General features: G+C 42.0%; 2 protein-coding genes and 1 pseudogene across 2 annotated transcripts; 1 reads left to right on the top strand and 2 right to left on the bottom strand.

The window, feature by feature from the left end:
- Positions 1-328: 328 nt before the first annotated feature.
- LOC127783694 (ankyrin repeat-containing protein At5g02620-like) lies at positions 329-1,206 on the bottom strand. Its single transcript, XM_052310888.1, has one exon. It carries the CDS (start codon positions 1,204-1,206, stop codon positions 424-426), a length of 783 nt encoding a protein of 260 aa, XP_052166848.1. The 3' UTR covers positions 329-423.
- A 5,402-nt stretch (positions 1,207-6,608) lies between these two features.
- Positions 6,609-9,773, bottom strand: LOC127783695 (uncharacterized; annotated as a pseudogene).
- Positions 9,774-17,781: 8,008 nt separating this feature from the next.
- LOC127785110 (cytokinesis protein sepA-like) lies at positions 17,782-18,673 on the top strand. The gene has a single exon (XM_052312534.1). The coding sequence runs from the start codon at positions 18,057-18,059 to the stop codon at positions 18,537-18,539; it is 483 nt and encodes a 160-aa protein (XP_052168494.1). The 5' UTR covers positions 17,782-18,056; the 3' UTR covers positions 18,540-18,673.
- The last annotated feature ends 8,119 nt before the right edge of the window (positions 18,674-26,792 follow it).

Here is a 26,792-nt window from a genome sequence, read left to right on the forward strand (position 1 = left end):
TTCCTTATGACCTGATTTTTTCTTAACTATTAATCAAGTTTAGGATATAACTAGGAAGGTGTAGTCCACCATTTTGTTTCACAACAAGAAGAACATAAGTACCCCTCCATCCAGAAATATAAGGGATTATGCCAATTTTAGCAAAAACTAAGCTAGGCCAATTTTAGCAAAACCTAAGCTAGGAAACAGAATACAACCGAGATGATTCTTCTTGTACTTTTGGCATATTTAACTGGAATGAAGTAAAAAGAAAGTGACATGTTGATGGATTCAATGGACACAAGTGAGGTGATGTTTATTTGTGGACAAATGGAAGGGTCAAAATCACTTATGTTTGTGGATGGAAGAAGTACTAATAATTATTAAACATAAGTGAACATAAATGGAAAGGTCAAAATCACTTATGTTTGTGGACGGCAAAGGTCAAAATGACTGATAAATAAGAAAAAGAACAATTATTTTACCTTTGCCTTTCTGAACAGCGGCGTGCAAGGCGTTATTCCCGTCCGGTCCAGCGTACGAGAGCCCCATGTCGTGCTCATGCAGCAGCCGTGCAATGTCGTCGCGGCGCCCCAGCGAGACGGCCAGGTACAACGGCGAGCCGCCGTCGGCCGCCACGACGCGGGCGAGCTCAGGGTCGGCGGACATCAGCGCCTCCACCATCGCCTTGCTGCCCAGACGGACGGCCTCGTGGAGGGCCGTCTCGCCCTTGCTGTTCCGCCTCCTCGCGAACGCGCCACCTCTCGCCAGGTCCAGCAGATGGGAGACCATCCTGACCATCCCGGCCCGGGCGGCGCAGTGCAGCGGCGTGTCGCCCTTCCCGTTGCCGGCGTCGAGGAGGTGGCTGGCCCTGCCGTGGATCGCCGTCGCGCTCTCCAGGAACGTGGGCTCGTCGCCGCTGGACGCCACCACGTGGAGGACGGAGTCCAGCGCGACGGTGACCGCCTCCGCCGATGTTACCACCGTAGCTGCAGGCTCGGCGTCGTCGGCGTCGTCGTCGTCGTCGACACCCACACCGACGGTTTCAACGTCCTCGACACGGAGGACGACCTCCCCTACCGGCAATGCCGCCGGCGACACCGTGCCAAGAAGACGTTTCAGCCGGTCGCGGTCGCCGTGGCGGGCGGCCATGAGAAGCTCGGGACGATGCGGCGCCTGCACCTCATCGTTCGGCTCGCTCTGCTTCGTCGTCTTCTCGGAATCCATTCTATCTCTCGCACTATGCTGCTCTGGCTCAGCGTGTGATCCTCGCGTATGTGTGATTAATCATATGCTGCTGCCTCAAAAGCGAGAATTAATTTAGAAATTAATTAAACTGCGATTCTTCCCTAAACATCACGTAATAGCGCATGCATACATACGTGCTGATCTGGCGCGAATCAGTGGAGAGGCAGTCCGGTTGTTCAGGATAAGGAATTAGATAAGCAGCAAAAGCTTAAGTACATATGCATGATGTACCTTTGTTCCTGCTTGATGGCTAGCTTTTGGTTCTTTCCCTAAGCTACTAGGACACGCCAACTTTCACAGCATGTAGCATATGGAACACACCTCTGACAATTAAACTGGCATTGATGCTGAGGATTGCAGCACTGCAACAGCATATGGTTGATCATGATCACTGACCGTGCCTTGAAGAATACAAGCTGAAGTAGTCACGCAGAGAATACAAAAATAATAAGAAGAAGCTAACCGTGCATTTCTTTTGGCAGAAATTAATAAGAGCGATATCACTTTGCCTAGCGGAGAAGGCAGAATGTGTACCGAAACTGACCAGTAGATCTATAGACCAATAAGTCTACTTAACTCCCTCAAAATATATATAGTTTCAATTTGATTCGTATCCCTCAACCACAATATCAGATTTCTTAACCTCCTAACTATTAATTAAAATCAGCGTAAAATGGCTCCTTCCATAGTTTTGAAGGTGATTTTCGTTAACATGGCTCGTTGACCTGGTCCAACCAGTTGACTCAGCATGTGAGGCCACATGTCCCAGTGACTCCTTCCTTCTCTACTCCTCTCTCCCTAAATTTCCTCTTGGCAGTGATAGGGCGGTCGGAGCTTGATGGGGGAGTGGGGACAAAGGCAGTGGAGAAGGACACAGGTCCCCCTGGCCCCAGCGCGCCGGCGATATCCGTGGAGACGGAGAGGCCCAATCAATTGTGTCTTGAGGAATCCAATGGAATGCAAAGGCAGATCCAGGTGTGTTCGAGACAAGGGGGAACGAGCCAGAGGTGGTGGTGGCCTGCGATCCAGATAAGTATAGGTGGGCCACTCAACGAGTCCCCTAGCCGGTGACCGTGCCGAAGTCAGCGAGAGGAAGGGTGAGGAGCCGAGATGATGACAGGTGTGGAGATAGTGGCAAGGAGGGGCACCAAGAGAGGGCCGGTGGTGAACGCAATGTTGCTGCTTCCCTCCTTTCCTTGCGGCTGGATGCATGGGTAGAACACGATGAGGCAATGTGGCGCCTGCTCGCCGCACTTCTTCCTCTTCTCTGCCATCTTCTCTAGCACGTCACCGTGCAATCACCGGACTTATCAAGCTTGGGTGTCAACATTAAATCGACCTCCTTGATCCTAGCAAGGGGGAGGGTACGAGGCATCGCTGCTGCTTTGGCGGTCGCAGTTTTCGTTTTCCTCGGTGGTTGGCACACTGTGGAGGTGGATGGAGCTGCCGCCGTAGTGAATCTCCGAGCTATGCCGCTGGCTCTGGCACCAAACAGCGCAATGCAAATGAGACGTGGCTAGGATGCGGAGGAGCAAGCGAAGCACAAAAGCCGTCGTGCCTCTCTTTCCACGACGGGCTGCGTTGCCTGCGGCTGACGACTTGTTTGGTGGCGAGAGTGAAGAGAAGACAGAGAAAAGGAGGAAGATGGGAAAGAGAGGATGGCATGGCGGCTGATGACTTGTTTGGTGGCGAGAGTGAGGAGAAGAGAGAGGGAAGGAGGAAGATAGGAAAGAGAGGATGACATGGCGGGGGTTCCGCGCCTCCTCCCAACCGGCGTGCTGTTTGGCGCTTTCCGCCTGGAGCGCTGTCAGCAAAAACCACCCTCAAAACAGTAGAAAGGGTAAAATTACACCGGTTTTAATTGTTCGGGGACCTAGATATTCGGTATCGTGGTTAAGGGATACAAATCAGATTAGACCTATTGTTAAGGAAATTAAAGTGGACCTATATCTTAAAATTCTATCCTCTTAAAATAAATCTCGTTCCCAAGATTTGGGTATATTATGGTCATGATCTCGCCTTGCTGAGCTCACATTTAGCAAATAGCTTTAACGGCTAGCTGCATCACCAGCTGCTCATCGCTTCCACCACCGCTTCCTCGCAGTGGCGGCGGGGTGTACCAATTTCCCTCGTCGGTTGACATGGCCTCAGGATTCAGCGATTATAAACAGCTCTGATACCGATTATCGTATTTTGTGGCTAAAACCTAAATCACTCGGTTCTGCGATTCACTCTATGGCTCTGCTCCAGAATTTTCGAATGACTACAGTAAGTAACTTGACGAAGCTGAAGAACAACGCACAAAATAGAGTTTTGTGATGTGTAAGGCAGCTTTTCTTCGGTTCTCTTCATACTATTTATTCCTGAATCAGGGTTTTTTAGACACAACAATACTACCGCCTAAACTGTCGCTTTGATTCACAAAGACCACGCCCCACGATCGGATCTCAGCTGCTACAGCTACTGATAAAACAGAAAAAACAACTAAAACTACGCTAGGACACTCCTATAGTCCCATACTCCTATGTGGATGAAGCACGCGTTCAGTCCGATACAAAATTGATTCAGTAAAGCAAAAAATTGAACGATGAGTACTCTTGAAACTGAATTATCCGTCATGAATATGCAACCATGTGTTTGGGAAAATATTTTTCAACCCACGAGGACTCATTAAGACTTAAGCACGCATGCACATATGTTAGATTGTTAGAGCTGAATCGATTGCAACATGAGCAAAATACTACTCCCTCCATTGGTTTTTTTCCCCTGAAGTTTGTTTTTTTTAGGGTGGTGGGCCGAGTACATAGCTATGAGGCTGGGTTCTTTTACGACGGAGGTAGTAGATCTATCAAAATTTAAAACCGGGTGGATACGAAAATTACACATTGTAGGATCGAATCACAAGAACTAAGCCAACCAGAGGGGGTGAATGGTTGGTATACCCAAAAACCGAAAACTTTTAGCGGAAATAAAAGTTACCCTCGAAATCGACGGAAGTCGGTCTGACCGAGATTGTTCTGCCGGTCTGACCGAGTGGATGCCGCCGGTCTGACCGCCTCGCTCCCGCCGGTCTGACCGCCGCAATGCTGCCGGTCTGACCACCGGTGAGTTGCCGGTTAGACCGCCGAAACCCGGTGAAACACAAATCGAAGAACTCTTAAAGTGGATGACGACTTTATTACTTCTCTCTGTGTTTACAAAGTGCAACAACAGCACTCCTTACAAAAATTTCGACTAAACTCGAAACCCTAAACCAAAACTCAACTCTATTGCTCTCTAAAGCGATACAGGGAAACCTCACGCTCCCTCTCTATTTATACCATAAAATCCCCCTACTCAAAGTAGGTGTAGAACTCCTATTCACAATAGGACTCAAACCCTCATATCCACATCGAAACGGATTCCTTTCCGCTGTCGTCAGTGTGCACTCGGTCTCCTACTCCCGTTCGGTATCCTCATGCACACGTCATTGATCCAACAGGCCATCGCAACCTGTTCATCCTGCTGGACCGTTCGCACGTGGGCCAACGGCCTGTTCACAAAGCCGAGCCACCACATGTTGTACACATGCATATACACGAGCTGCAGCCACACATGCACAGCACTGTACCTGCATATATACCACACCCATATATATTGCTACAGTACCTCGCTGTACTGTAGCGGCATATACTCAACTCCAAATTCTTCCAATCTCATTCGCGAACACCGATGCTTGCACGTACATCTCGTGAAGCCCGTTGCGAAGATCTCATCCACACAGTATCCATCCACCGTGTGTCATCTCGTATTCAACTTCGTCACCCGGTATCCTTGACCGTCTGGACCTCAACTCCTCCCCGAGTTTAGTCCCGATCCCCACCGTTGACCGAAGTTGACCTCCAAGAATCCAGACTCTAGTCACCTTCTCACATGGTATCCAGACCGCAATAGACCTCTGCTCCTCCCTGAGCATAGTCCCGGTCCTCACCATTGACCAAGGCTGACCTCAAGTCACCTGCACACAATTAGACAAAACAATCGTTTCTGATCACAGATATCACAACCTGACCCACATTAGTCACACGTACTCACACCAACATTCACACAAACACTCAAACCAATTCTTTGATTAAATCATTTGCATAGCCAATTGTTCATCACAAATATTAATCATGACAATAATTTCACACACATATATGTTTACATGTAATAAGATTTTATTAAGGCTAAGTTGCCGCTGTTATCCATTATTTTAAGTATGTGTTTAGAAGCATATGTATGTGTAGTGATATGTGTACGTTTGCTTCTTTCATGTAATCGAAAAATAGTTGTACGTAGCATTTGGGACGATTGTATCCTAATTTTCTACCTTTTTCAAGGAAAATAATATATACTCCCTTTGTTTCATATTATAAGTTGTTTGATTTATTTCTAGTCAAACTTTGTTAAGTTTGACCTAATTTATAGAAAAATTTAATGACATCTAAAATACGAAATTAGTTTCATTAAATCTAAAGTTTGAATATAATTTGATAATATTTTTTTTCTGTTGAACATATTACTATATTTTTCTATAAATTTGATCAAACTTAAAACATTTAAACGACTTATAATATGAAACAAAGAGAATAGTATATACGCAAATACCTAACAATGCAAGCATGGACGTCAAATTTAGAATTTTTGACTTCCACGGAAAACAATATAACCCAAGTGATTCCTAAAACGAAGTTACCATCACTTAACAAATTAATCGCGGATACAAAATCCAAAGGCTGCTATATAAGAGGTTGCACACAAATATTCAAATGATAAACGGTACTTGTCAACAGCTGATCTTACAGGAGCATATGGTTTATGATAGTTTTGCTAGCCTCACTAAAGAAACAGCTTAAAGTCTTCTACATTTCCATAAACTTAATGCTTGCAGAGAGACCAAATTTAAGATGAACAGTACCACTCTAAGTCTCAAACACGGGGAATCATATCTGGATCATCGATATGGTGCAGAGAATGCTCATCACAATTGGTTCCTGTAAAAATCAATCCATTTTTGAATTAAACAAACTGTACTTTTCGAAAAGAGAATATTTCAGAAAGTCACATATGAAAGAATGACACACAGACACACAAAATCACATATCAAAAAGAAAAAAAACACACACACAGAGACACACAAACACACACCCACCCACCCACACACACACACACACACACACACACACAAACATACACACACACAAAAAAAACTTCAGTTATAACCTAACTATATCCTTCTCTTTGAGTATTAATACAAATAAATTTTAACAGTGTAAACTAAAACAACATACCTCACTTCATAGAAATAAATAAAATGAATAAATAGATACCTCAAGAAGTAGATACTTGATAAATTGATGCTACTTGGTGGTCCTTGCCTGCTTGCCCAAAGCCTCTTCAGTTTGGTCCATTTTGTGCTTAGTACCACTCAAAGTCATAGTCTCCTCAGCAGAACCAACCTCTACTACCATGTCATCATCACGACCTGTATTCGAGTAAAGCCCATTTTGCAGCACAGGATTAGAGCTGGATATTGATTGAGGAAGCTGCCACATTTGCATCATTTCAGATGGTGTGTGTGCAATTGGAACATTCCGTTGCATCTGTTCAGGTGGAAGATATGCCATCTATGCAACAGGATTATGCCCCTGCATCTGTTCATGGGGAAGAAATGTTGGCATTGGTGCAGCGGGATGGCGCCATTGCATCTGTTCACGGGGAAGAAACGGCATTGGTGCAGGGGATTGGCGGCATTGCATCTGTTCATGGGGATGAAATGGCATATGTACTTGGGTAGGATGGCGCCACTGTATCTGTTCGTGAGGAAAAACCGGCACCATCTGTGGAGTACTAGGATGGCGCCACTGCATCTGTTCAAGAGGAGAAAATGGCGCATGCAGCATATAGTGATGGTGGGGAGCACAAGGGATGTAATTACTAGCAGTTGGGGTGAAAATTACTGCAGGATGGGCACTTGTCTGCTGGCTTGACTGCTCTCCTTGTATTGTTGTTCCTGTTGGTTTGTTTGACCTGATGCTCTCCAACATGTGGTTGCTTCTTGTAACTGCAATAATATCTACTGTTGAGTTTGTGATATATATGTTGAGGTAATTATAATATTATTAGAGCCATAGGTAGTGCTAAAGCTAAAATTTCCAAATTCTGAAGCATTTGAATTTGTCATATATTGGTCATAAAATGATTAAGGATATCACTTACCAAGGATTGACTTGATCGCCACACGGGCTGCATTTTCCTTTGCATCTCCATCAGTGGTAGCAACCTCACCTGTGTAGGTATATCCACCAGCTAAAACTGATGAAACAATGGTTGAGCAGATACCATCTAATTTCACTGTGCGGTAAGATGGTTCAGTGATGTTTGCTCGCATGGAGAAGTCATTCAGAACAATGCTACACTTGAATGCCTCCTATGAAGAAACACATAAATAGCATATCAGAAGCAAATTCTTCAAAGATGGATAACATGAAACTTTTTCGGAACAAGGGTATATATGCAGAATGGAATGTCGTTGCCCCAAATTAAGTTAGACTACACATCAGGCCCATCCCTGGGCACGTCTGAGGTGTACAACCATATAGCTAGGGCCCCAAAAATTTATGTGTTTCAACTTAAATCAATATGTTTCGCTATATTTAGAATCTCTTGATTCAATTTTTTCAAAAATTTAACCTTTTTGTTTCACTAAATTGGCTAGAACGTATTGTTTTCTTCTCAACCACGACAATTGTTTGATGGTAATCATAACTATATCAAATAACTTTACTTTGTGATGACTATGTGAATGCTCATTCTAGAAAATAAGATTCCATTTTTCCATTTAGTAAGAAAAAACTGAATTGTTGCAATGATTCTTCTTCTAGTTAGTTGGAACGCCACTACATATGTACATGGTTGATCTTGTTGACATGGCTCTAGTTGTCATTGGGTGTGAACAATTCTTGTTTGTTTGATATCAAGACATAGCTAAAGAAAAGATTATCAGACTGTTGCTAGCTTTCCAAGCATAGTTGGAAGGCAAAGCAAAAATCAGTGGTAATATAGACCCATCCTAATGTATTATAAATAATATATAGCCCTGATCAATTATGCAATTACTATTTTCTAAAGATAAATACTCATTTTATATTTTACAGAAGGCCCTCAAATTGTTAGGGACAGCCCTGCTACGCATAACATCGCATTAGATGTTATATATGTGATTATATTATTCTTAATATATATTTTAGTTAGTTATTATCTAGCGTAGAAGTGAACATCAAATAATATTTTTTTATGCAAAAGTGTTTTGCAAGCTTCCAATTCATCAGAATAAGCAATAATCATATACCTGAGGAAGAGCGAACAATTCTAGATAATAATTTTTGTATTGCATTTGCCAATAATGTATAAACATGTTTAATGCTGGGGCTTACTAATCATTAGCTTAGTTAAACTTGAGTATATGTAACTAATCAAATCACATAATGAATTTTTGGTTGAAATATGTTTCTTCTTATTATATGTAAAGTAGATCTGAAGGACGAAATGCCAATAATTAATGCAGTGTAGTATGAAAACACAAAGACGTATGAGATTTTTTTAATAGAGTATCTGATAGAATGTACTGATGATATATCTTAAAAATATAGTCAATTATCTTAGTTCAAGAAAAGTACATGAAAAAAAAACTTATGCTTGTTTCAAAAAGAAGTACCTGATCAATCAAGCGAAGTGCTTCAATAAAATCAGCACAACTATATTCCCTTCTTGTAAAACTGTCATTTTGCTCTGCTTCTCTATGATGACTAGACCCGGTAGATTTCTCAGTTCTCGAGCCAGCGAAGCTTTGAACTGATTTGTTTGGTGTACCCTCCATTTCACTGCACAACAACTTCAGTGACTTATTATATGTTAGAGAAATAAATTAGTGCAAAGCTTTGTATTATTCACACTTCTGAATAGAAGTACTAAGAAGTTTTTGTGGATATCATGGTACGGGCAGCAATTCCAAATAATGCATCAGTAATTGATGTCTGAACCATGCTATAGCAAAAAAAAAAAAGATTTCATTTATATATCATATACTCCCTCCATTCCAAATTGATCTACATATAGTTTTTTTAGGTTATTCCTAAATGATCTACATATTTGTGTTCATTTATTAGAGTCTATTCGTTATTTGTGCAGTGGAGTAAATGGACATTGATGCATGCATCCATGCACACAAGTATTTATAACCCACATGCAATATCTTGATTTGCTATTGGCTAGAAAATATTGGGGATGGTGCATGCATTGAGTTTGTTGCTAGAGTAAATATAGTATGAGAGAGTTATTAGCTTTTCTTGGTCTTGATGTACCTATAAAATATGTAGATCAATTTGGAATGGAGGGAGTAGTAATTACGTTGATACCAACTTTAAATAGGAAAGTACTGCGAAAGAAAGCAAGTACAAGCCATTTTCTTATTGAGTTCTATAATTGTTTCCCGCCGATTGCATACGTACATGAGATATGCACATAGTGTAAATAGTATAATATGCTATGTTAAGTAAGCCAAATATGCTCATTTGCTCAATATTGTAACCAATCTGCAGTACGAAGATTTGTGCTCACTTCTTACTTAACTACTCTATAAAAGACAATAGAAATGCTTCATATTTTTGGTCTTGAACAAAAGACACATGAATGTTTTTTTTTCTAAAGTTTGGTATTACACACATTAGTGTTCTGCCCTGGAATAATACATGATTGTTTAGACCTGTAAAAGTAAGTACATATATACAAAATTCAGGAGATTCACCACATTGAAATCATATTGTTTTTATCTGATCTGTATTTGGATGGTAGATTATGAGATATTTATTCACATGTCAGACAATCAACTAGAGGCCTCAGCCATTTCTTCATCTAAAAAATGGAGGATAATTGAAGAACAACTGAACTAGTTATTATTTGGGTTATCTTTTGAAGGTTTGCAAACAAAAATAGTATGAATGCTCATGAAAGAAAGCCAATTATTCTAAAATATCACTTTCAAATGACCATCAACAGAAAAGAATAGATCTAGATAAAAATACATCACCATGATAAATTAAGAACAGGTAACTAATTATAAACACAGTGAAGAACAAAAAGAACTATGATTTGAAATATCTACTATACAATCACGCAAAATTATTTATATATCCTAAACATAAAGTTCTTGTCCTGAAATGATCCATTCCAAATTATCAGACCAATGGTCCATCAACAAAAATAATAATAGATCTAGATCCATGTCGAAGTACATAAAGAATAGATATAGGTAAGAGTAGATGTAAGCATAAAAGGGGAAACTTAGAAATTATGGAAATCACGTAGAAAAAAGCTAGCCATTATCCGAAAGACTCCTAAACGGACAGAAGGATAATTATTTATCTTCAACAAAAAAAATTACTGTCATGGGAGAAATCAATTACTCCAAAGTATCACATGGATTGAAAAAAAATAGATCTAGATCTATGTACAACAAAATAGGATATGGGTTGAAATATATCAACATGGAAAGAGCAACTAAAAATTTATTGGCATAATGAAGAATAAAAAAACTATATATATTATTTGGAAGATCTCTTGAACAGCAACAAAGATAATTTCTTCTCTTCAGAAAAAAAAAATCAATTGGAACAGTCTATAACTTCAGAAAAAAAAAAACCATCAACATGATGAACAAATACAAACCCAAGTGCATAAAAAATAGAAGTGGACTGGAATACATCAATAAGGAGCATATAAGAGATTATGAGCACATACAAAAGTTCTCCCAAGGGATTAAAAACATACAGTATCTCGCAAGGGATTAGCTCAAGATTTGGCTAGAAGAAAAACTCAAGATTCAAAAGGTGAAGAGTCACAAGAGCTTACACCCATGAGTAGAGGATACAATGAGGATGATCTGATTGCTCTAGCTCTCACAGGGCAAATCTGGTTCCCCTCTAAATATATATTGGCTACCTGGGTGAGATTTGGACGAAAGAGTTTTAGTTGTGTCCATCTTTATCTCCTTATGAGAAACAAGCAATAACAAAAAAAGTTACTTTTTCTTTGTCTTTACCCCTTTATGACAATAAAGGGGTATAATAAATGTCAAAAGGATGAAAAAGGTAATGAAGAGAAACTGACTAGATAAGAATGCGTGCCAATCTTTTATTTATATATAGTAATTAATAATTACCAGATTGGAATAGCAGGAAGCTTAGAAAATGAATTATTTCCTCCGTTTCATAATATAAGTCATTCTAGCATTGCCCACATTCATATATATGTTAATGAATCTAGACATATATGTGTGGCTAGATTCATTAGTATCTATAAGAATGTGGTCAATCCTAGAATGACTTACATTGTGAAAAGGAGGGAGTAGCAAAGTAGGATGGATGCCAAGGAAAAAGCATCCATTCATGGGTGGTCTTACATATCATTGATGGTACACACACTCTAGAATAGCGTGCCCTTCAGTTCATACCTACCATTTCTATAGTTCATGTACCATAGAAAAATCAGAAAATATTTTTTGAGAAAAAATAACAAAAATAAAAATGAACCGTTTGACATAGCCCCCCTCAACATTAACCATGAAACCGACAGGTGTGGCCAACACTGTGTGTGGCCAATGTACTGTACTGTTCAGCTTTTGGCCCGTCTGGTACAGCTTTTGGCCCGTCTTCACTTTGCGATTGTTATCACAGCATTGCTTCGCTCCAACAATACATGTACACCATTTTAGTGTTACTAGATGTTATGGAGGTAATACTCGTAATCGTGGTTAATTTACATCCACGTATTCATTTTGGTGTAAATCGTGGCCGCCAACCATCTTGAAAGGGATGTTTGTGCATAGGGAGCAAGTAAAGCATGGGCAGAACATCCATTGTTTATTTTCTATGATATATCTCAACTCACAAATATCCATAAGAGGAATTAGAGAACTTGAGTACTAAACATGTATAGAACTTAGCTAAAACAGGAGAGCTTTCTTGTGTAGTTATCTCATGTCACTTGGCCTCGATATGAGGTAGATTGTTTCCACACAACACATCCGTATCAAGGTTTCTTAAATCTCAATATAGATCCTCAAGGAGGACAGGAGAGCCAAACCAAATCTACTAAAAAATGGTTTTCTCTAGAGGCCAAAATGTATTTTCGCTGGCGGACAGTGATGCCGCTAGCAGTCTAAGGCTAGTGAAATAAATGCATTTTAACTAGTGGCCGACCGGCCGCCAGTGCAAATCAAGTTTCACAAACAGCATGCTAAGACAGCCGCTAGCAAAAATAGTATGTTTGCTGGCGGCATCTAGGAGAACCGCCAGCGAAAACATTTTTGGAGCAAAAAGAAAATTGAAAATCAGGATCCAGATCTGTGCTCGAAACCACGATGATGACGCCAGGCTCCAACACCGGTCTTGGCCTGCTTGCTGAGCTATGCCAAAGGTCCCGGAGCAAGGCATGCACGCCCGTCGCCATGTCCATCCTTGTTAGCCTCGCCGTCACCGTATCCATCTTCCATGAGCGCGGATCGGCCCAAGCCAGAGGGAGGGAGGGTAGAGGTCGGCTCCCCATCCATGGGAATCGATGCCCTCGGAGTCTCCGCCGCCGGATCCACCTTCAAACGGGGTGGCTGCCAATGGATCCGCTGCCAAACGGGGTTGCCGCCTCCGGATCCGCCTCTGAACGGGGTCGCCGCTGCCGGATCTGCCTCCGAACGGAGTTGCGGCCGCCGGATCCATCGCCGCTGAACGGAGTCGCCCAATCTCCGTTGCTGCCCGTGGACGCCGCCACCGTGGGGAAGGGTGATGGAGGGCGTGCCTGTGGGGAATGGGGTCTCGCAAGCTTTGCTCGTGGACGCTACCGCCCATGTGAAAGGAGGAGATGGGCCCATCCGTGGGGAAGGAGGAGGAGCCCAAGCTCCGAGCGGCGCCAATGGGGAAGGAGGCAGAAGAAGGGAGAGGGAGGAAGAAATGGTGAGGGAGGAGAGGGGACTTAGATAGGGTTATGGCACGGACTCCCCTTTAATATGGTGATTTTTTTCCTGATGGTCCTCTCTACCGGCCGCTAGCGAAAATCAATTTTTCACAGCAGTCACTTAAGAGGTCCGCCTACAAAAATAACTATATTTTTGCAAGTCGACCTTGGTGATCATCAGCGCTGGCAGCCCTTAACCCCTACCCCTCATTATATTTTCGCAAGCGGTGTTAGATTTTGGCCGCTAGTAAAAAAAATTAGGGTGCCACCATGAGAAAACCCTTTTTCTCGTAGTGAAAATTAGAAAATGAAGGGCGCCCGTTTAAGTGATATGTTTGAATATAAAATCATTTTTTGGAAAAAAAAATGCCGTAGGGAAGTTTCCTACCATGCACATATATATAAATATATTGTTTTACAATGTACACAGATTGTTTGTATTACATGTATTTCATCCGTTGTGTAATGAGGTGGAAATAACTTTCTTTTGCCCTATGGATAACCACGGCAAACTCAAATCTGAAACGATCTCTACAAGTTGAGAAAGTGGGTTTATGTTTCTCATAATCCAAATACTCCAGGCCGTTCCAATTATTATCTCCTTGTATAATGGGACTTAATTTTTGCTTGACTTTGAAATCTTCAATAGCTTCCTAAATAAAACATTTATCATTCTTATTGGGAAAACAAAATCACAGAAGAGTTGCGCACAAGAAAAGATGTCTCAATGTTTCTTCTTGTTTGAGATTGCACATAACATAATTGTAATCAGGCCCACATGAAAATCACTCTTCTATAACCAGTCAACCGATCAGGGCTAGCTGTTTACTGTGCCCATGAAACACTTGATGGGTATAAAATCATTGCCGCACATGGAGAATTGTGGAGTATTTCGGGGCATGCATGATCAATTGATGAAAACATAGCTTGTGATATAGTCTTGATGAGTTCTTTAGGTTCCTTTGCCATGGAAATTAAACAAGATGGTTTCATATAACATATATCATTCAGAACATACTTGATTATGCGTAGTGGTTATATATATGAACCTGTAACAATGCTACAGCAACATATCATTTCACATAATTTGCATTCTTAGTTGTATGAATAATTTCCCCTGAGAGAAGCTTCTCAGTTAAACGCTATAGCCAACTATACTTCTAGGAAGTATTGTATAGCTAGCATAAAACCAATGAAACTGTTGGAATGTAATATATTAGTGCTAACAAGTTACGGATGTATGTGGATTTATAATAATGGTGAGGATTGAGTTGGTATTCGAACTCTTGAACTGGAGGCACCACATACATCACAATAACGGTGGTGTAGCACACATAGTTGAAGGGAGGTTGGTAGTTTGTCCATGGCATAGCAGCTGGTGTGCTATGTTGATTACGGAAGAGCACTCGTATATAGCCCCAAAAATGTAGTCTTCTACTGAGGTATGTTAATAAATATTGTGTTTTCTATGTTGCCATCTTCCATGTCGAGGAGATTAATGGATGACAAGATTGGTGAGGTTAGTCATTCCTCAATTAATTTGGGAATGACTAACCTCACAAATAGGTTGAACATATGCGTCCAAATAAAAAGGGGGTGTTGCACTGTAGCCGAGGTCACAATGACATACTGTATGCATATGGGAATAATCCGATGGTTTGGCCAACTCCCAAGATGGCCATTGTGCTAGCTAGGTTAATAAATAGATCTCCTTTAGTCAGGACCCAGATGTTAGTAGCTAATTAAGGGTTGAATTCCATTATCAAATATCAGTTGTTTAGTGTTGTCATGATGCATGTCTTGGTAAATCAATGTCCACATAACTTATCGATGCATTCGAGCCGATCTTTTTTTTTCATTCCTGAAACCTCAATGGTGTTGGTTCCTAAACCGGTGCCTTTCGATTCCCCAGTCATCAGTGCCGCCTCCAGAGTGCCGGTTGGGAAATTCGGCACCTAAGGCTGGTTCCCAATGGGCATCAATAGGCTATTCTATAGTAGTGATGACACGAATATTTTCATGTTGGCATGCCTAACTACCAGCTGCAGCAACGTCACTGCTAACTCAGATCTGAAGGTGAAGTGGTATTTGGGGTTGGATGATGGAGACCCATGGTGGCGGCTGGCGATAGGGCTTGATGAATGATGACAACTCATGGAAGTGATGGGCCCAATTAGGAGGAGATCCCGCGACATGATGGGGCATGTCGTGGACACATGCCGTGGTTGCCCTAGTGAAGCAGGGACGGGTATCGACTTGACCGGGAAACAACATGCACTATGACATTTACCTAAGTAAATAAAAACATAGAAACATAGAGAAAAAACTACATGAACGTCAGACTATCTTATCCTCTCTATACACATGTATAAAGTCTTTAGGTTACTTTCAACTTTTCTTTCATAAACTATTGCTCTGATTTACGATCTACTTAATGCAAAAAAAAAAAGAGCATAGCATGTAGGGCTTGAGGATCTTGGGGATAACCGCATGTGGTGTGAATCGGACGGCAGGTGGTGCCTGATATTTTGTGCCAAATTGACTGCCTGACACATAGTTAGCTCCGAACATTTATATGCCTCGAATATATGCGGGTAGTCTCCCTTTTGAAATGGAGATATTTAGTTATATGAACTGCTCCATATAGAGAGTAAAATTGTTGAGGACTTTTACTGTGCTTGGGAGGTATAAGAGGTATAACCCAGGTACCTCTAAACCAATTAATATCCACCGTTGATTTCTAAAGGATAAAGAGTAATGTAGTAATAAAAATTAATGTTAACAAAGGTAGCTTAGTAATTCCTCAATCAGTCAATTGCCCATCCGCTGGCTAGTGGCGGACGTCCTATGCCGATGTGATCGTTAACCCACTCCATCTATGTCTAACCCTAAGAGAAAGAAGGAGCGAGGAAAAGGGCAGCCGAGTGCGAGCGTGCACAGTACGATAGCTGATCTGATTGTTGCTGAATGCTGTGTGATGCAGATGCTGCTAATGGATGCTGGCTGCTGATGAAGGTTACATAGTACTTCCTCCATTTCATATTATAAGACTTTCTATCATTACCCACATTCTTATAGATATTAATGAATCTAGATATATATATGTATAGATTTATTAACATCTATATGAATATGGGTAATGCTAGAAAGTCTTTTTTTTAGATGATGGATTAAACCGGCCTCTACACCCAAAGGATGTACATAGCCTAAAAGTCTCTTACACGAGCACTTAGGCTCACACCCTTACAAAAGGTTTAACACAAATTCGAGTGACCACAAACGGACACTTAGACAATGACAGAGATTAGCCAAAATAGTACTTAAGACAACAAAACCCCATGGTGCAAAGAAGAGAGAGCATTAAACTTCTAATCTTCTTCTTAAGTTCCACCCTCTCATTGCAAAGAAACTAGAAACTCTCTTCTCCAATATCATGCAACCATCTTTTACTCTTTGGCCATCTTCCTCCTTAAGCAGCGAAGACCATTGTCTTGCCCAAAAAGTCCCCCTGAAAATCACCTGCAACAAGAAATTAGTGTTGGAGCCATTAAAGACTACATCATTTCTGCACAACCATACCGCCCAACACAACGCTGCGACCCCTACAAAGACTTGAGTTTTTAGCTTAGGTTGAACCCCCCTTAGCCAATTACCCAATAAGCTAGCAACATTCCTAGGCGGATGAATTCCAAAAGAAATGAAGACAGCATTCCACATAAATCGTGCAAGAGGACAATCAAAGAAAAGATGTTGTATTGATTCATTAGAATCACAAAAACAGCATTTAACACTACCTTTCCATTTTCTCTTGACCAAATTGTCTTTTGTTAGGATTACTCCACTTCTTAAGTACCACAAAAAAATTTTAATTTTCAGCAGTACCTTGAGTTTCCAGATTCATTAGAAAGTCTTATAATATGAAACGGAGAGAGTAGCATTTATTCATTTTTGCGAATCATTTATTAGCTCCAAAGCTGTTAAATGGAAAGTTTGAAGTAATTGATTTCTTGCGAAATTGATGCGCTTAATTGCTAGCATGATCAAAGAAAATATTCTGTTGTTAATCGCTGAGCATTTAATTAAGCAGATCAAGCAGAGAGAGAAACTAGTTAAGCAACATACTGAGACATGTTACTACTAATTTGCATCCACTGTGCTAGCATTGACAACTTTTTTGACCACAATATCTCATATCCGAATCTACCGGTGATTCTTCTCAAATCCTGAATCTAGGTAAAATATGATTGCATGTATTTTCCATTAATTAACTACACGAAAAAATCGTAAAAGTCAATTATTTATATTAACCTTCCACCCTTTAAGTATACCTTTCACTATAGTGCAATGAATTATAGGCGATCAATTGTTGTAATTAATTCCAGGCACATAAGAAACTCTCAAAACTGTTAACCATGACAAAATTCTTGCTGGACAAAATTAATTAACCAACAAATTTCCTGCAACAACTAACAAAATTTATATGATGCTTTCACAAACTTTCCTCGCGGCCTCAGATGGAGCTAGGCGCCTTACATGGGCCGCTGTGGCCGCACACCCGCTCAAGCTTGGGCTGCTCCCATGTCGCTCTCGCTGCATGTGAATGATTTCCTCTCATCCGCTCGCGATTTCCACCGGATTTCCCATTAACCAAAAGCCATCGTCCTCGCGGCGAGCTCGGTGCAACCACTGCTTCCACCTACCACTTCTACTACTCATACACGCAGTGCCATTGGTGTCCACCTCGATCGATCTCTCCCCTCACAATCCTCTCTCACGTACGCAAGCTAGCTAGCTATCTAGCCATGTCGATCAGTCCACGCTTCTTGGCCGTCGCCGCCGTCCTCGCCGGCGCGATGTACTCCGCCGCGACGGTGGCCGGGGACACGCCGGGCGGCAGCTGCCCGTACCCGTGCCTCCCGCCGCCGATCGCCGGTGGCGCGGTGAACAGCTACCCTCCGCCGCCGCCCGCGGGGAGTAGTAGCAGCAGCAGCTCAGGTGGAGGCGATGGCGGCGCCGGCGGGTTGTTTGGCGGGACCTACCCGCCGCCGCCGCCCGGGGTGATGCCTGGGGCCTTCGCTCCGCCGTTCGGCGGCGGGTTCCCGTACGGGCCGGCGCCGCCGCCGCCCAACCCGATCCTGCCGTGGTTCCCGTGGTACTACCAGCACAACAACCCCATCACCGGGTCGACGACGTCGGCGGCGGCGGTGGGCCGGACGCCGGCGAGCATGGTCACGATGGTGGTGTTGCTCGCGCTGTTCTTGGTTGCTCTTCTTCGTGTGCTGTAGAGTGCTTAATAAATTCTAATTTGTCGCTAGGAGTGTTTTGCTAGGTAATTAGTAAGATGTTTTATGTACAACCTGGTTTTTGTTAACTGAGATGATCTATGGAGTTACTTTTACGAAATTATTATTATGATGATCATGATGATGTGAGTATCGAGAAATGCTTGTCCTTTTTTTTTTTTTGTTCATTATAGGTTTCACAAGTTCATGAAATATGGGGTGAATTATGGATAAACTTCACCTTGGTGATTTAAAGTTTTTTTTGTTAAAAAAAAGTACCTTTCAAAGATTAATTGTAAAAGAAAGTTCCAACTTTTTTGGAGTTCGAACAAACAAAAAAAAAAGGATAATATTGACAGAACACAGTCACACAATTTGATCACCTAGCCAGTATGCCTCCTTTCTGAATCAACCGTGTTCTACTTTTTGTTCTTATCGTCAAAGTTTCGAGGTGAAAAGGCGTTTTTCCCACTCACCTTTCAGGCATTCAGCTGTCAATCATAGAGAGGCTACTGAAGCTTCTAGCTAGCATTGTATTGATGCCATCTCTGTTTGTTCAGATGTCAAAGTCTAGCAATTAAATCAGTAGGAAAGCATCAGCTTCTAAATTCATATCTAGGCCCACATTTGCCCGTTTTTCGGTGCCTGTACCACACCTTTCTTGACTGGATTTTCTGGAACATATATATAACTTGCCACAGAACCTTCTAATTTAAACAGTGCCAAACATGAATTAATACATTTGCGATTGTGCTCACAACCTTAATTTGAACTAAACATTTCCTCGATAATCCGTTTTATATTCTAGAACTGGTCATTGCCCAGAAGACTAGAACCGGAAGATGACAAGAACGAAGAACACGTTGCCCCCTTTACCTGGAAATCTGGACGTTTCTTTCTCGCGTCACTAATTGCCAGTTGGTAGTGAGAGTCCAGCTAATGGCGACGACGGTTTCTGGGAGATATGGTGACGTGAGGGCTATCCTGTTTCGCTTTTCGGTTTTGATATAGAGGTACTACAAGAATGAAACTGTTGGCTTATTGAAAGGAAAAAGGGAATGGAATTATGCAAGTGCACAAGAAGTTATCATCGGCCAATTCGTCCCATACATGCATATATAATTGCATACACGGATACACCAACCGGGAAAAAGGTTCTTTTTTCTCTTTGGCGCCTAGCTAGCCTGCTAAAGTCAGGTACTGCAGAGTACGTACTCTACCAAACTCTCGAGGAGCTGATTCATTTTATCATCAGAAAATGGATGGCCAACCAGAACAAACAAGTCCTTAGCCCAGGAATTGAAATTCCGGATTTTCTTTTTTTTTAAGTCAGTTAAAATTATTAAATGTTAATAATTTTGTACTCCATGAATATTATGCTCCCATTTATTATAATAATTACTAATAACATAAAAAACCACATGAGAAGGACGTATTAATATTAATTCAGATCTATCCAATAGTTTATTCTCTATACAATTGAGTGGACAAGGATCATTAAATTATATATAGATCCAAGTATTTAAAGAAGAGTAAAATGCACCAACGGTCCTTAAACTTGTCAGGAGGTTTCACTTAGGCCCACGAACTTGCAAAGCGCACATCGAGATCCCTAAACTTCGTTTATTGTATCATCCTGGTCCAAAACCGCGTTTGACCGTGGTCTTGCCTACATGGCATGCCACGTGGATGATGACATGGAATTTTTTTATATTTTTTTTCTTCCTTCTTTTTTTTTCTCCCTTCTTCCTTTTTTTCTCTCCTGTGCCTCCGCCGGTCGACGCGGGAGCGGGGGCGAAGAGGGGGGCGGCGGCAGGTACAGGGGTAGGCGTCGGCGAGCTCGGCGCGCGCGGGGGGAGGTGTCGCCGACTGGGGTCGGCGAGCTCGGCGTGAGCGGGGCAGACACGAGCTCGACGGCGGCAGGGCGAGCTCGACTTGAGCAGCGACGACTGGGAGAGGAGGACGGCGGCGCTGCGTGCGTGCGGGGGTGGTGTTGCCGGCCGCGGCCTGGGGGGAGGTGTCACCGACCGCAGCTGCGCGTGAGGGGGGAGGCATCGGCGAGCAAGGCGCGAGCTCAACGGCGGCAGCGGGGCGGCAGGGCGAGCTTGAGCTCTCTCCCCCCCTCCATCGGCGAGCTTGAGGTCTCTCCCCTCTCCTCTCGGACCGCGACGGCGACGAGGACAGCGTGTTGATCCGAGCGAGCGAGGGGGGGCGGAGATGGTGGATACGAGGAGGAGCGCGGCAGCGAAGCGCCCGGTGGCGGAGGAGGACCAGGGAGGAGAAGAAGGCGGCGGCGCCGGCTGCTGTTGCGGTAGGGGAGAGGGCGGGGGCGGCGGCGGCCCCGTCGGTGGGGTGCAGGCCGGCGAAGCGCGGCAAGGTGTAGCCGAGCTGTCGGGGGCCCTCCTCCCCCAGTCACCGCCGCGCGCTCGCCTCCGACAGTGGTGGCGCCATGGCGTGCGGTGGCGCCACCCCTTCTCCCCCCATCGCCACCGCTGTCCTCCCCCATCAACACCGTCGTCTTCCTTCCCCGTCGCAGCGTGCCCCAGCACGCTCGCCACTGTCGCGCGCTCGCCTCCAGCAGTGGCGGCACCCATGGCGTGCGGTGGCGGCGGCGCGTTCGCGTGCGCCACGCGCGCCCACAGAGGAGAGGAGAGGGCAGCGGCTCGGTTGTGAAGGAGGGAGAAAAAAAAGAAAGAAGGGAGAAAAAAATTCCATGTCATCATCCACATGGCGTGCCACGTAGGCAAGACCACGGTCAAATGCAGTTTTGGACCGGGATGATACCTCGATATGCACTTTGTAAGTTCGTGGACCTAAGTGAAACCTCCTGACAAGTTTAAGGACCACTGGTGTATTTTACTCTTTAAAGAATATAGCAATTTAAGCTCTCCATTGTTGCTATCAATGTGAATAACATGTTTAAACTTAACACAAATGGTATTATAGTGGAATTAACATGTTCATTCACTAGTTGTGGCATGAATATAAGTGAAATATCGCTAAACTCTTCATTATCACTTGAAACAACAACCAAATTATTTTGTGACAAAGGTATTTCAACAATTGTTTCCATTATGGGTTGCTTTAATATAGCATAAGAACAAGACATATTTAGCACATCATAACTATGCACGCCTTGAGTAAATGTAGTACCATTATCATTATCAATGTTCTCATCTTCAAAAATTGTAGGTGCTAGCTCAATTAAACTTTCTTGAAGCATGCATAGAACAACGGGTAGGTCGTCTTGTTGTATGTCTTTCTTCACTTCCTTATTACCTTGGTTGTTATCAGATACCTGCCAAATGTTAGAAACAGATCAGCCAATCCAAAACTCGTGCTCCAAGTGGCGGTTGACGCGCTGTAGTAGTGGCGGAGGATGGTCGTGTGCTCGCTGGCGGTGGCGTAGTATGAAAAGTTGTGGATGGCTTAGCTTGTGCAATCATGGTCAATGTTCTTCGCATGAGGGAGTTGCTAATCTTGCTTTTGTTCTTTTGCTAGTGTACTTGCAACTCTTTCTCTGCAATCATAGGAAGCTAGAACAAAGATTGACAATAGTATATTCTTTATAATAACAATAGTATATTCTTTATAATAAACAATATCTTGAATTTCATGCCTCCACCCACGATAAAAATGACAAATTTTATCCTTTGTTTCCTCTACTACCCCGCAACATTTAATACCCTAATTGAGCTCTTCATAGTATTCATGAACAATCAAATTACCATGTTCTAGTCATTGAAATCTCTTACGCAAATCACACAGGTTGTAAGTGGGAACTACCTGTTAATGGCATCACTAGCTCGGATATGACCTTGGCCCTTATGTATTCATCAAACAAAGGTGCATGCTTTCCATGTGAGATTTACGTATTATATATTTGAATAAACATTATTACATCATGAGTTTTGTGTGTTCTCGTTTGCAAAGGTACATGCTTGGGTAAAAGGAGAGAGACCAAGCGCAAGGCATAATAAATGGCTGATCGAATAAGTTGATTGGGGACCAAACCAAGATCTTTCCCAAGTCTTATCCTACAGTACAACGTCACTTTCTGTCAATGGAAGTCAAGATATAAAGTTCGGCATGTTTTGGATTCGGATTTGGACTTCGTGATAGCGCCAACTTCAAATAGACCTAGCCGCTAATCTAGAAGGAATCTCGGGGCCCATGAGTACTTGTTGGAAAGCATATGGAATCTACTTTCAGATGGTTTGGTCCCACATCAAAACTCCTATCAAGCTATCAAGAATCTGCAAAACAAGCCACGAAGCTCATCAAGTCCGAGTCTAATTTGGGCCTTGATTCTTGTAATGGTGCCCTGAGCTAAGCCCAAGGGGTGTACGCCCGAGGGCTAACCCTAGGATGTCCTTAATCATATTTATTCAGTAGCTATCATATTATAGTCTGATTTTTCTTAGATTATTTTTGCCATTGTAGTTTCACCGCTAGTTTGGTTTGTGGAAGCCCAACTTTGAGATCTTAATCATTCATCTGCAAATTGAGTTGCAATCTACCTTGTTCTTACTTGTGTTCTTCGATTCGCATGCAATGATTAGTCTTCTCGGTGAGGCAAACTGAGCGGTGCACGGTTGATGACCAGAGGAGCGTGGTATTGCAATTGCACTGAACGGATCGTGCTGATCGAAAGCTGTACCATATGTGTCAAGTTTCCACCAAATCGAGAGTTATTAATATCTATCAGAAGGTCGGGACCCTAGTTCACTACCTAGATCATTCCACCAAATTATCGCAAAGTCCTTCAACACACCAGTAGCTTGACTAACCCTATGTACCTATGGAACTAGGTGTGAATTAAACTTCTGTTGTACTGTCATCCCTGAATCAAAATATGCCTCAACATCATAAGCAATAGAAAATAATGGAATACTAAACTTGACATTAGCAAAATTATTACCTCCCATACATTGATGATTGCAGCGAAGGCATTGACATAGTCATTCATCTTATGTTGCTTGCTGGTGAACCTCTCCATGTTCATGGGTACCGTCTCGAAGGAGTAGACAGCCCTTCAACTCGTCAAGTCTGTCGTTAAGACTTGCTAACCGTCGTTCCAAAAGCTCAATGAAATTGGTTATGTCTAAATTGGCCATAGCATCATCCAACCTTTTCATCATTTGGTCTATTGTTCCCTACCTTTGAGTGCGAAAACCTTTGGACTATTTTCTCCTGTTGACATTGTTAGCGAAAACACATAATAGAAAACAAAAACTCAAAAGGATTATCCCTATCAGCTACTAGACAAGGATCGCAGTGGAGGCTAGCAAATGAAAGCATCTTACCAAGCTCTTACAAGTGTTTTACCAACTATGCTAAGTATGGTATAACCGATGGCTGGTTGGTGATACCTGGAGGGCATGATCTGGCGATTGAAAAGGGTCGAAGCTGTACTGAGCGAGAAGCATGTATGTGGAGCTTAGGAGGCTAAATTTATTGAAGCAAAGGAAAGCAATTGATCCAATCAGAAAAATGTATAATAATAGTTCAAAGTACTAGTAAATGTGTTGGTCTAGCCTAGACTCAAACTCTAGCTCAAGCAAGCACCAAACAACACTAAGGGTGTGTTTGAGGAGAAGGAGATTGGGAAGATACGCAAAACGAGGTGAGCCATTAGCGAATGATTAATTGAGTATTAACTATTTTAAATTTCAAAAATGGATTAATATGATTTTTAAAGCAACTTTCCTATAGTTGCAAAAAACGCACCGTTTAGTAGTTTGGGAAGCGTGCGTGCGGAAAACGAGGTGCTTTGTCACCCTATCTCACACAAACGAACGCAGCCTAAGGACTAGATATAAATCAATGCACAACTCTACACTCTAAACACAAAATCAAAGGAGTCACTGAAATTTTCTTTTTCACTTTTTTCTTTTCATTCTTTTCTTTCTTTCTTATTTGGTGCACCTTTTTTTTCGTTTTTTTTCAACTTTCTATCTTTTTCTATTTGCTTTTTTTCCCTAATTTTTTAACAGGAACTAACCAAATATCTAAATCAGGAACCAAAAGTTACTGTGAGGAAAACAATGGTCTCGGCCGCCTTTCTGGAGTAGACTGGCTTGCAAAAAAAAAAAAGGAAAACCGAATATTAATTCTATCTATGTACTGAAGCTGGTGTAGATCTATCTGTTTTCCTAGTCCTTCTCATCCTAACTCCCAACACATATAAGCACGGACTATGTTACATGAAAATCGTAACACTTGATGCCACTTCACAACCGACCGAAAGAAACTCTTGCAAACTGCAAAAACGGGAACCCGATGATGATAGGGTTCAATTTTCTAGTTGCAGATGAATGATTACGAATTCGATGTTGGGGTTCTTCAAATTGACTAACAGCGAAATAGCATGACGACATATTAATCTAAGCAAAATTTGACTATGGCTGCTACTAAATATATATGATTAGAGACGTCCTAGAGTTAGGTGTTTACCCCTTGGGCTTAGTCCACAACACAATTATAAGGCCCACAGATAAATCAGACTTGGACTGGATAAGATACGTGGCCTGTTTTGCAGATTCCTGACAACTTAGGAGGAATTTTGATGTGGGAACTAGACCATCTGAAAGTAGATTTAATAAGCTTTCCAACAAGTATTCATGGGTCCCGAAAGTCCTTCTGGATCAACGGCTAGGTGTGTTTGAAGTTGATATTTTCGAAGGCTTGAATCCTAATCTAGAATGTGCAGAACTTAACCTCTTCCCATAAATGGACCAAAAGTGATGTGGTGGTGAAGGAGTAGACTTGAGGAAAGTTTTGGTTTAATCCCCAATCAACTTTTTTGATCATCCATGCATACCTTGCTCTCGGTTTGTTTTCCTTCACCCAAGATAGTACATCTACAACGAGAACACAAAAAACTCATGGTGCAGTAAAGTTTGTTCAAATATATAACACATAAATCTTCCGTATAAAGCATGCTCCTTGGATTGATGAATACATAGGGCCTCCTGGAAATATTTCAAAGCGTAAACCAAACGTCCATTGGTTATGCATTTTGTTGTAGAAGCGTGAAGAGGATAATAAATAGTAATAAATACTACAATACTCCCTCCGTACTCGTAAAGGAAGTCTTTTTGGACAATGTTTAAGTCAAACCTTGGGAATATAAATCATGAATAACTCTCAAGTTGTTGAGTTTGAAAATGTAAAAATTATATGAATAGATTTTTCTTGAAAAATAATTTCATAAAAGTATACATATATCACTTTTCTATAAATATTTTTATAGAAACAAGAAGTCAAAGTTGTGTTTTGGAGACCGTGTCGCAGTCCAAAACAACTTCCTTTACGAGTACGGAGAGAGTATAGCTTTTTGCCAGCCATGGATGAAGATTTGGCAGCATAGTTTGCTTTTGAAAATTTCTTGTCATTCGATCGAATCGTGTTGGTGTTATTATGTTTTATGGATGCTGATGGTTGTGATGTAAACTTTGTAATAATTTAGCTTTACTTTTTTAGATTAGTTGGATCTATGCCATTACAGATTTACTGGTTTTGAAAAATACTATCAAAATTCGTTAAACCAGCTATGTGTCACCAAGATTTTCTAAAATTCAAACAGGCCATTGACCGCCATTATTGTTAAGTTTCCTGTCACCTTCTCCCCTAATCTCATTCCATCTGGATGTGAGACCGAGTGTGTGTGCGTGGGGGGGAGGGGTGGGGGGGGATCGCCGGTGACGATCAGTGTCCCATCGTTGTCAGCGAGCTTCGACCAACTGGTTCTCTAATTTTCCAATCATGGTTTGGGCACTCAAAATCTGAAGAACATTCTTTCTTTTTTTACTTTTCCGCCGTTGGCTTGTGAAAAACATTATCTTCCTTTGTATGGCCTTCAATTATTTTATATCATAATAGAGGATTCGTTGTCAGCGAGCTTCGACCAGCTGGTTCTCTAATTTTCCAATCATGGTTTGGGCACTCAAAATCTGAAGAACATTCTTTCTTTTTTACTTTTCCGCCGTTGGCTTGTGAAAAACATTATCTTCCTTTGTATGGCCTTCAATTATTTTATATCATAATAGAGGATGTCTCAGAAAAGTAAACTCAAATAATTGACCATTATAGTTCCATAATATTTCTTCAATGTAGTAGCTCTCTTTTCTGTACTCCTTGAGGTAATGGTGGTGGCAGTGAATCTATTTTGGCAAAACTAATTTTAAAACTATTTTGGCAACTGTGAATATAATTTAAGAACAACAAACAGCAGAAATTAAATATCCATTTAAG

This window comes from Oryza glaberrima, chromosome 9 (genome assembly GCF_000147395.1).
Source record: "Oryza glaberrima chromosome 9, OglaRS2, whole genome shotgun sequence".
NCBI lineage: Eukaryota > Viridiplantae > Streptophyta > Magnoliopsida > Poales > Poaceae > Oryza > Oryza glaberrima.

Bases quoted from the DNA above. Each gene is read 5' to 3' on its own strand.
- LOC127783694 (XM_052310888.1), bottom strand. From the start codon at position 1,206: ATGGATTCCGAGAAGACGACGAAGCAGAGCGAGCCGAACGATGAGGTG.
- LOC127785110 (XM_052312534.1), top strand. From the start codon at position 18,057: ATGTCGATCAGTCCACGCTTCTTGGCCGTCGCCGCCGTCCTCGCCGGC.